The 11,607-nt window shown below is 42.2% G+C and overlaps 1 protein-coding gene across 1 annotated transcript; it reads left to right on the plus strand.

Annotated features, from left to right (window-relative positions):
• The first annotated feature begins 3,777 nt into the window (after positions 1 to 3,777).
• Positions 3,778 to 11,323, plus strand: LOC124673140 (cation-chloride cotransporter 2-like). The gene is made up of 13 exons (XM_047209269.1): positions 3,778 to 3,941; positions 4,769 to 4,912; positions 5,100 to 5,178; positions 5,328 to 5,419; positions 5,753 to 5,867; positions 6,259 to 6,359; positions 6,844 to 6,905; positions 7,536 to 7,772; positions 7,847 to 7,961; positions 8,182 to 8,376; positions 9,312 to 9,712; positions 9,985 to 10,146; positions 10,236 to 11,323. The coding sequence occupies exons 1-13, from the start codon at positions 3,778 to 3,780 to the stop codon at positions 11,321 to 11,323; spliced, it is 2,955 nt and encodes a 984-aa protein (XP_047065225.1).
• Positions 11,324 to 11,607: the final 284 nt, after the last annotated feature.

An 11,607-nucleotide genomic window follows, 5' to 3' on the forward strand; every position in this document is an offset into this window, starting at 1 on the left:
ACCGGAAGACTGTTATGTGCAAGTCGCCATATAAATTGTTGGATCTTTGGGACACATGGGATTTTCCAAATTTTAGACCATTGGAAACCTTCTGTAGCACTGTTGGAGGAAGTCGCTTGTGGTCCATCCCGAATATTTACATAAATTTTATAAGCAGATTTCACTGAAAACATTCCTTTCTTATCCAATTGCCATGCCACAAAATCCTCAAAATCTTCTTGAACAGGAGTAGCAAGGATGGTTTTCACATCAATCTCCCAAAACGTTTGCCTGACCAAGTCTTCATCCCAAACTCCTGTGATTGGATTAAGCAGCTCATTTACCTTGGTCAGTACACATTGACCTCTCGGTGTAATGGGAAATCTCACATCATCACGTGCCAACCATGGATCTGTCCAAATATTAATGTTTGTACCATCTCCTACACGCCATACAATTCCTTCCTTTAACAAACCTACTCCCTTCAAAATGCTTCTCCATGTATATGAAACACCTGGACTTGACGAGGCTTCCAAAATAGAACAGTTTGGGAAATACTTCGCCTTTAGCACTTTAGCACACAAAGACTCAGGATTTGTTAGCATCCTCCATGCTTGTCTAGCTAACATTGCTAGATTGAACCCATATAAATCTCTAAATCCGAGACCTCCTTCCTTCTTTGACTTTGTCATCATCTCCCAACTCAGCCAATGTGTTTTACTTTCATTGTCCTGTTGTGCTCACCAGAACCTACAAATCATCGAGCTCATCTGTTCACAAAGTGTCTTGGTAAGGTCAAAACATGACATAGCATAAGTTGGGATTGCTTGAGCACACGCTTTGATCAAAATATCCTTCCCCACTTTTGATAGCATTCTCTCATTCCATCCTTGTATTCTTTTCCATACCTTATCCTTCAAATAAGCAAAGGTTTTTGTCCGTGATCTATCCACATAAACTGGCAACCCCAGGTACTTTTATGTTCGGGCTTCTACCCTAATATTTAGTTCTGCAAATACCTGCTGCCGACAAACATCACTTGTATTGGGGCTGAACATGACAGAGGATTTATCATAATTTACAACTTGACCCGAACACGCTTCATATAGTTGTAGCACTTTTTGCAGAGACTTGGCACTCTCACGATTAGCTTTGACAAGTACCAGTGAGTCATCCGCAAACAAAAGGTGGTTGAAACTCGGAGCATTATTGAAAATACGAATATCCTCTAACTCCCCATTCATCTCGACACCATTGAGCAATAGCTAGAACCTATTTGGATGGATGGACATATAGATCTTGCAAATTTTTACTAAAAGAATAAGTGTTTGATAGTCTCATTGTGATGACGGAAAACACACGTTTTTACTTCCCTGCCAATTAGGTTTTACAAGATTATCCTTGGTGAGAATTACCCCTCCATGGATAAACTACCTTACATGTACAAAACCTTTTAAATTAGGGCTCCAAATTAAGATTTCAAATTTAATTCTTCTTCGTCTCCTCCGTATGCAGTCCTCCGCCGCTCAGCTCGCCATCAGAGGGCTCCGCGGGGGTCACCCTGCTCCTCCCATGCTGAGCTTCTAGGGCAGTGCGGCCGCTCCACTTGCCGGTGGAGGGCTCGAGCAAAGGCGTCCCGGTGGAGGGTACCAGAGCGGGGGAGCAAGGAGCCTTCGGAGCACCAAAGCTCCTCCGCTAACCTTGTCGATGTTGCCCTGATCCTCCTGCTCCCGTTCTAGAGCGGAGGAGCTACCATTCGCCTCGGACGCTCGCCCTCTTTCCTCTTGTTTCTCCTACCTTTGCTTCTCCTGATCAAATATCTCGGGCTTCAGCTTGCAGTGCGGCCTCTTACCAAAGTGGAATTGCAGCCATTGTTGGACATAGTTGTTCATTGTATGCCTGCTTGGAACCAGGGCATGATCGCGAGGGCAGGAAGATTGATCCTTATCAAGGCCATGATCACCGCTAGACCTATTCATCAATTACTCATCGAAGATGCCCCTACGTGGCTACTTGAGAGGAGGTTACCAAATAGCCGAGAGCCTTTCTCTTAAGCCGGGAAAAAGGAAATTCATGGAGGACAATACCTTATAGCCCGGGAAAGCATTTGCAGGCCTATTTGCTTTGGTGGGCTTTGCATCAAGGACTTGAGCCTGCAAGGCCTTGCTCTCAGAGCTAGATGGGAATTGCTAAAGCGCACTGAACCCAACAGATCATGGCAGGGGTTGTGTTTGATGACAGACGACAAGGTTAGCGAGGTTTTTCAGAGTTGTGTGAGTTTTGTCATCGGCGATGGAAAGAGCTAGCATCAGGTTCTAGGGAGATAATTGGTAACATGAGCGTATGGGAGAGGTTGCACATGCGGTTGTCGTTGTCGTCACCACGAGATGAAAGTATAGCATGCTAGCCTCAGATGGGTTAACAGAGAACACTTGGATCAAGGATATCCATGCAGGCTATGTCACAGTTGAGGTTTGCTCGCAGCGTATCCAGGTTTGGGAGGCGTTGGAAGGGGTGGAGAGAGACGTTAACATACCGAATCAGTTCATCTGGAAGGGCTCTAGGACGGGTGTGTACACGACGAAAGGCACCTACATGATGTTATGCCAAGGAATGATGATCGACGACATGCATAAGATGGTTTGGAAATCCTTTGCACCACTTAAATGCAAGATTTTCATCTGGCAGGCACTGAGATACATGCTTTGGACCGCGGATAGGAGATTTAGGCACGGTTTGGAGGAGCACACGAAACCTGCTACACTTGCCTGCAGTAGGAGGACAAGGTGGATCACATCTTGATTCAGTGCCCATATGCGAGAGTTGTGTGGATGGGATGTCTCCAAATGGCAATGCTTGAGATTCAACAACCTACTTCAGACATCAACTTGGAGAAATGGTGGATCTTGGGCAGAGGGAAGGTGCATAAGAGGGATAGATGGAGGTTCGATACCCTGGTGATCCTAGTGGCTTGGACCCTAAGGAAACAGAGGAACGCTAGAACGTTCAGGAACACCCATCTTTAGCTGAACACTCAGCAGATCATCGACAACGTTAGGTAGCTAGAGTCGGAGGGAGGCAAGTCGTGTCACGAGCATAGGCTTAGGTGTGAGTGGGGGAGTTCGCGAGCATAGTTATTCACAACTTCATGCTTAACTTCTTGTAAAATATTTTTCTATCTTCTATGAAGTTATGATGCGCCTTTGGTGCACTCTCGAAACAAAAGTAGCTAACAGGGAATCAATAAAAAAAGTGTTGATGATTAAACAATGCGATGACAATACGTTGTTTATCATATACTTTTGAGTAATAGCTCGAAACAAATGTGGCATGACGTTGTTTATCGCGGCTCATCAACGCCTCATCGCCTCATGGCTAGGGGTTTTTCAGCGCCAAATGTGGCATCTCTTTTTTGTGTTTTGTTACAATACAAGCAATGGAGTAGTATTGAAAAGAAAAAAGAAACCAAAAAGAAAGACCTGGACCTGTCCCACGGCAGAAAGGAACAGAAATCAGTTGATTACCCTTGGCACATCACCGCCCCGTTTTCCCCGCCACCACCACCTCCTCCCTTCGACTCACCTCTCTTCCCGCGCGCCGCCTCTCGCCGCTAGTGATCTCTTCACCCTCTCCTACCTCTAGCCTCCCCTAGATCTGGATCCAAGATCGCGGGCAATGCAAATGCGTTTCCATCGCATCGGCGGGTTGTCGACCCTCACGCCGGCCCTCGGCTAACTGACCCTTAATCCGAAATCGACCCCGCTACGCTGCGCCGGGCAGTTCGTCGATCTTTCTGCAATGGGGAGCAGAGGGGCCGGCGGTGGCGCCGACGAGGAGGAGGCTCCGGTGCCGCCCAAGCCGTCGCAGCAGAGGTATCGCCCCGTGGAGCCCCACGACGGGGCTGTCGTCCAGATGGAGTTCATGGAGCCCGGCGCCTCCGCCGACACCTCCACGGCGCCCAGGTCATCATTTACATTTCGTTCGTTCTTATGCATATGCATGCAGGGGAGGGGCACCCGACCCTTGCGTGGATCATCTTTTTTTTTCTGCCGGTTTGATTAGTTCCAATAGAGGGATTTGTTGGTGGGATCATCCTCCTGTTGTAAATGGTGCCACGATGGAACTGTTCTGCTATTGGCGAGAGTGGAGCATTGTGCGATTTAAGAATGCATGTCGTCCAATCTTATAGGTAGTATGAGTGTTAACTAAGTTGCACGGTCGTGCTGAGATATTTTTTTATCAACCACACAAGTGTTGCGCGTGGCATGTGAGCTTAGTACGACTAGTTTGAATGATGATACATATGTTTCTAGTCTAGAAACGATTATATGTAGCTTTTAATAGAAATGGTATTGTTGTTGCAGTAGTAATTGTCAGCCATTATATGGCCTCCTTTTGACGTAACAAAGTAATTTAAATCTGAACAAATTTACTTCTTATTAGGAACAGACCTGATGTGATGAATTTTTATTTGATGTGTTGTTTGGTTAACAAATAACAGTTCATACTTGAACTCATTTTAGTTCCCATTGGTAGTTGATGTGGTGTGAAATATTGTCCTCATAAATCGGTCTATCATAGGCCTAAAGTTTTGATTGAGGACCATACTGTTGGTACATTGGATGGAACCCGATGGATTGGTAGTATCCTTTTTATAAAGTAGTGCCTTTGCAAGTTTGCAACTGCCATAGCTACTGGTTTCCTGCTACCTGAATTATCTGGTTGTGAATTCTTATTGGGTTTCTTGATTGGAAGTGCTAACACTAACATATAACTATTCATGTTATAGGCGCATAAAATCTAGCAGGAACACAAGTACGGATCCAAGAACGCAAGTGGCTTCTTCAAATGGTCCATCTAGTGGACCTCAGAGTGATTCAAAGCTTGAGCTCTTCGGTTTTGACTCGCTGGTCAATATTTTGGGGCTTAAAAGGTACATCAGTTGATCACTTGTTGCATGGATTTTCTACATTTTAATCAGCGCTTCAGGTTTTGCATACACATGTGTTTATTGCACGTTAAACATCTGATGTTTAAGGAAGTCGTTAGAAACCTATAAATTTATTTTTTATTGTGCACATAGCTGAAGCTATGTCATAAGTCTGAGTGAATCTGAACAGTATGACAGGAGAACCAGCTCAGGTACCTGCTATTCCTACAGATAGCGAGAATGTGGGTATTACGATCGGACGCCCAAAGGTTTGTTCACTATCCAAGTATCCATAATTCCAAGCTTGCTAGTTCAAGGCTAATTTCAAATTTAATCGTACTTGCATTTCATTTATCTTGTATCTTCTAGTTCATCTTATTCGTTTGTTGGTTACACTCTTTTTTTTTTTTGTATTCAGGAAACTGACCCTAAACTTGGTACAATGATGGGTGTCTTTGTTCCATGCTTGCAGAACATCTTGGGAATAATCTATTATATTCGTTTCACATGGTAAACTCTTGCACATCATTGCAGAACTCCCTGCACTCTTACAACTAAACAATAATTGAACATGTGGATTGCTGCGGATTGAAATTCGTATATTCTGTGTATGTTTATAATGGTTTTGAATTTTATGGACTGATGGTTAGTCTTTGAAATCTCCGCTGTAGTACGAGGAGATGTCCTTGTTCATTTGGTGCTCATGTAGTAGTAGCAGCCTAGTAGGTGATAAATGTGATCCTCTGACACTTCCTCTGAGTCTGTTTCTCACTGAAGTAAGATATAAGATTACTCATATGTTGAATGTTAAGTGCAACAACCTTTCATTTCTCTTTCTTGTAGGATCGTTGGTATGGGAGGCGTATGGCAGTCCCTTGTTTTATGTGCATTTTGTGGCGCATGCACATTTTTAACTGGATTATCATTGAGCGCGATTGCGACAAATGGGGCAATGAAGGTATGTTAAATATCAGTAGTAGGTGACAGATCCTTGCATAAGGCTCTATATTCTCATCTCTAAATGAATGCCTTTTTTCGTTTTTTTGCTTGTTGTTTGTCGAACACGATAGAGAGGCAAACATGTCATCATTCAGTAGTAACTAGATAGTACAATATTTTTCAGTAATTTGAATTTAGGAACTTCAAAATTTAGGAGAATGGATTTATATTTTCATAACCTCTGAGACCCATCTGCTTGACTTAGACTTAGACTTTCTATATTGACTTGTAAATTATTTTTAGATCAACAAGATAGATTTCATTTGTAAGAGATTGTCTGGTTTGCATCTCATTTTTCGGAATTACATACGGGAACACTAGGTACTCATGTAAGTTTCTTCTTATTTCAGGGTGGTGGGCCATACTATTTGATTGGCCGCGCACTAGGTCCAGAAGTTGGAGTTAGCATTGGATTGTGTTTCTTCCTGGGAAATGCAGTTGCTGGAGCTATGTAAGTCCGCATTAGAACATGCCAATTACCTGGCAGTCTCCTACATAAGATTTTTTTTTTTGAAGCTTTCGTTTGGACAAATATTTTGATTTATCGTGTATCAGGCTACTACATCTATGTGGTCCAGGATGCTAGTTATCTTCTTGCTACTGCACTTGTATAATTATATATACAGTGAGTGGAATATTCGTAGAATAGCTAGTAAAGTATTAGGGTTATCTTTGGATCTTAGCAATATTGCAGTTTGGGGTAAATTTTAATGCTGGTATGTAATCTCATGAAAAAACACGAGGAGAACACAAAGTTCTACCTACGACTGAAAGAGGAAATAACAGAATATTACAGAGGAGAAAATGCCTTCTGTTGCTAGTGCAGTTCTGCTTATTGAGATCGACGGTGTTGCAGTTGCAGCTTTCGATGCTTTATTTCTTTATCTCATGAGTGGCGTAGGATTCTCTCCCTGTCTTGACATTCCTATTTGCAGGTATGTGCTGGGAGCTGTAGAAACCTTTTTGGATGCTGTTCCTTCAGCTGGATTTTTTCAAGGTGCTGTGTTACTGTGAGCTCCAGGCAGTGCTGTTGTTATTGCTCTGTTTCTGAGGGTCCTTTATGCATATCAAATGATTTGCACATTTTCGTTAGGAACACCATACACCTGTAGTTTTCTGCCCATCGCGGAAATTAGCGCATTCCACAATTTATCCATACAAATACATATTCTGTGAATAGATGTTCTTATAGAAGTAGTTTATATCAAATCCGAACATAACGTACCCAATGCTTATTTGATACTACCTCCATTCCGACAAATAAGGCTTATAAGTTTATTTAAAAGTCAAAGCTTTATAAGTTTGACCAATTGTAAAAATAAAATATACACGAAACAAATATATTATGAAAATATATTTAACGCCAATCTACTAATATTGATTTGGTATCGTAAATGTTCGATTTGTTTTTATTTTATTGGTCAACCATAGAGGATTTCGACTTTTGACTAAATTTGTACGCTTTATTCTTTGGAAAGGAGGGAGTACAATAACACTCTCTCACTTTTTTGGAATGGGAATTTTGCAAATTATTTTATTTTTAGTGTTATGCATTTTTTATTCCATACAAGTTTCGAGGTATTGTCCTTTCCTATTTGTATTAACACATGTAGTGATTTAAAAGCAGAAAAGGTAACAATGATCGATAATACAGTAAACGGGGGCAGTGCAACAACTATATCAACACCCAGCTTGCATGACCTCCAGATCTATGGTGTCATTGTGACCATACTGTTATGTTTTATTGTGTTTGGTGGTGTCAAAATTATCAACAAGGTCGCTCCTGCTTTCTTAATGCCAGTCCTCTTCTCAATACTCTGCATTTACATTGGTGTCTTCAGTGCTCCAAGTCCCAACTCTTCAAGTAAGTAGCTCTTTGCTTACAATTTTTTATTTCTTTATTTTGTGCTAAATCATTGTTTGTTGTTTCCTACCTAGAGGGAATTACTGGATTGAGTATGACTACACTCCGTGACAACTGGAGTGCAGACTACCAACGTACAAACAATGCTGGAGTTCCTGATCCAAATGGCTCTATATATTGGGATTTTAAGTGCGTCTTTTTTACTGCTGTTCTTTTACTTAAGATTCTTCAACTTTGTGGTGTATTAATATTCTCAAATGTATATCTGCTTACTGAATACTCCCTATGTCCCATAATATAACATGTTATTACAATCAATATAGGTTGTCATGACAATTTATATTAAAGGGTCAAGAGAGTATTTTTTATTTAATGTGCCCTTGCTAACTATTTTCAGTTTATCTTTCAGCGCATTGTTAGGTCTCTTTTTCCCAGCTGTTACAGGCATCATGGCTGGTTCTAACCGCTCTGCTTCACTTAAAGACACACAACGTTCAATCCCAATTGGAACATTAAATGCTACCCTTTTAACTACTGCGATGTATCTACTGTCTGTGGTTCTTTTCGGAGCCTTGGCTACAAGAGAAGAGCTTCTAACTGACAGGTCTGAGCTTTCTTGTCATCATACCATCAACCTTCTGATTTCTGGATGTTTGATAATACGCTAGCTATGCTGTGACACCATGGGGCATTATTAGAGCATCTCTGGCGTGGGATTTAAGAGAGGTAGATATCTCCACAAGCTTAAGGTTCACATATAAGGGTTAAATCCAGTGCAAGAACGTTAACATTGAAAGTTGGCATGAGCTAAGTGCACGAGCACCCCTGTATATACTGAAAGACATTCAGGACATTCAGGGTGGAATTATGACCCTTCCTATACACGTATTGACGCTCAAGGTGACCATGACACATGCACGCCTGAGGTAATAACATACAGATAATTTCCCAGGCACAAGCATTGATTCAAAACAAATGTATTTAAACGCACGAAGCTCATGCCAAGCGTAGAAGGCTAAGGCCATCTCCCGTGATGTTTGAAGGGGTCTCTGAAGTCGAAAACTGTTTTTTTTTGCCATATAGGACAAGCGAGATGCTAATACAGGGAAATGCCTAGTACTCCCTCCGTTCCTATTTAATCGACACGGAGGAGAGAAGGCTAATGAACAAATATAGTATTGATATAAGTCAATTAAATCCGGACAGAGGTAGTACTTCACATAAATAATTACCTCCTGAAGCACATCCATGGGATGATCAAGGCATGAGTGTTTATCTATATATATGGTAGATAAGATGAGGTGCCTGGCAACTGAGGCCTTAGATAGAATGCTTGCATATATGGCAATATACTCTCTCCCTCTTCTAAGCACCTCATGCCTTGAATATGCCTTTAGGATTTATATGCCCTGTGGTTTCAGCTACTTGTGACATTGTAATTTTCTATTCTACATTTTATGATATTGGACATCTTGGATTTCTGTAAATTGTAAAAAAATTATTTCTCATGTGGTCAGCTCATGGATTTCCTTAACGCAGGCTCCTAACAGCTACAGTCGCTTGGCCTGCTCCCGCAGTAATTTACATTGGCATTATCCTGTCCACTTTAGGTGCAGCTCTACAGAGTCTAACAGGGGCTCCAAGGCTACTTGTAGCAATTGCGAATGATGACATCCTTCCTGTTCTTAATTATTTTAAAGCCTATGAAGGATCCGAGCCACACTTGGCAACTCTGTTTACAAGCTTCATCTGTATTGGTTGTGTTGTGATTGGGAACTTAGATCTGATTACGCCCACTATCACTATGTTTTTCCTTCTGTGCTATGCTGGTGTGAACCTTTCCTGCTTTCTGCTGGACCTCCTCGATGCTCCAAGTTGGCGTCCTCGATGGAAGCTTCACCATTGGAGCCTTTCTCTCATCGGTGCATTGCTTTGCATTGGTATGCTTCCCCATCTTTATATTTCTATTTATGACCGCATGTTACAATATGTATACAGAAATAAACATTGTTAATTTGTAACAGTCAGTTGATGCAAAATGCTTACTGAACACTTTTGTGGGCATGTGATGTCAGCTACCTTTTCAACTACACGCATCACAACTCTTATTTATTTTTCACTATAACTGAAGATTTGCATCCTTAGGTTGTACTATTGAATATATTACAAAGGTGCAGCCCATTAACAGATGATTTCCTTTCTTAATTTCCAGTTATCATGTTTATGATCTCTTGGACTTTTACTGTGGTCTCTCTTGCCCTAGCAAGCCTCATCTACTACTATGTCAGCTTAAAAGGAAAGGCTGGAGACTGGGGAGATGGGTTTAAGAGTGCCTACTTTCAACTGGCTCTGCGAAGCCTTCGTTCGTTGGGAGGTACCGTTCTTATTATACATAAAAAAATTAACATTGCCTACCAACACATGAAGCACCATACTTTATAATTCGGAGAATTTCTGTTGCAGCAAATCAAGTTCATCCAAAAAACTGGTACCCTATTCCTCTCATATTCTGCCGCCCTTGGGGCAGGCTTCCAGAAGATGTCCCATGCCATCCAAAGCTTGCAGATTTCGCTAATTTCATGAAGAAAAAGGGACGTGGCATGTCGATATTTGTCTCTATAATTGATGGGGACTATCATGAATCTGCTGAGGATGCAAAGATAGCCTGCCGACAACTAAGCGCTTATATCGACTATAAGCGGTGTGAGGGTGTTGCTGAGATCATCGTAGCACCCTCAGTGTCTCATGGTTTTCGCAGCATTGTTCAGACCATGGGCCTGGGAAACTTGAAGCCAAACATTGTTGTGATGCGTTACCCCGAAATCTGGCGTCATGAGAATCTGACACAAATACCGTCTACATTTGTCAGCATTATAAACGATTGCATTACTGCCAACAAGGCTGTTGTCACTGTGAAGGGACTTGATGAGTGGCCTAACGAGTACCAGCGACAGTACGGGACCATTGACTTATACTGGATCGTGAGAGACGGAGGATTAATGCTTCTGCTGTCTCAGCTCCTACTGACCAAGGACAGTTTCGAGAGCTGTAAGATTCAGGTCTTCTGCATAGCTGAAGAGGACACTGAAGCCGAGGAGCTAAAAGCTGATGTCAAAAAGTTCCTGTACGATCTGAGGATGCAAGCTGAGGTTATTGTTGTTACTATGAGATCATTCGAAGCACATGCGGATGGTTCCAGGAAGGATGACCCTCAAGAGGCTTATACGAGTGCACAACAAAGAATCGGAGTATACCTTTCTGAGATGAAGGAGGCTGCGCAAAGAGAAGGGCAGCCCTTGATGGAGGGTGGCAAGCAAGTCGTGGTTAATGAACAGAAGGTGGACAAGTTCCTCAACACAATGCTAAAGCTGAATGCTACTATCCTTAAACATTCGAGGATGGCCGCTGTGGTCCTGGTGAGCCTCCCAGCGCCGCCGCTGAACCAGCCAGCCTACTGCTACATGGAATACATGGATCTGCTCGTCGAGAACGTGCCGCGCATGTTAATAGTTAGAGGATACAGAAGAGATGTCGTCACACTTTTCACATGACCAGTTACATGTCTGGAGATTATAGGTATTACAGAAGAGGGTCCCGCGGATGTTGATAGCTAGTGTAGAATGATTTTTTAGCAGATGCTGCGTGGACTCCAGTCACTCCACTGCTGAAGTTAGAAGCCGCAGACTTGGAATTTTACTCAGAAGCGTGGGGATATCTTGACATATCAATACGAGCATGATAGTTGCTTCATTCTTTTTTTGAACAATAGGAGCGTGATAGTAGCTTCATTCTTTTCTCGAACTGAAGCATTCACATGAATAGAAAATGCAATAGT

The sequence above is a fragment of the Lolium rigidum genome, chromosome 7, assembly GCF_022539505.1.
Source record: "Lolium rigidum isolate FL_2022 chromosome 7, APGP_CSIRO_Lrig_0.1, whole genome shotgun sequence".
NCBI lineage: Eukaryota > Viridiplantae > Streptophyta > Magnoliopsida > Poales > Poaceae > Lolium > Lolium rigidum.

Bases quoted from the DNA above. Each gene is read 5' to 3' on its own strand.
- LOC124673140 (XM_047209269.1), top strand. From the start codon at position 3,778: ATGGGGAGCAGAGGGGCCGGCGGTGGCGCCGACGAGGAGGAGGCTCCG. The intron at 6,906-7,535 runs GTGCTGTGTTAC...ATTTAAAAGCAG, and splicing joins TTCAGCTGGATTTTTTCAAG to AAAAGGTAACAATGATCGAT. The intron at 8,377-9,311 runs GTCTGAGCTTTC...TCCTTAACGCAG, and splicing joins GAAGAGCTTCTAACTGACAG to GCTCCTAACAGCTACAGTCG.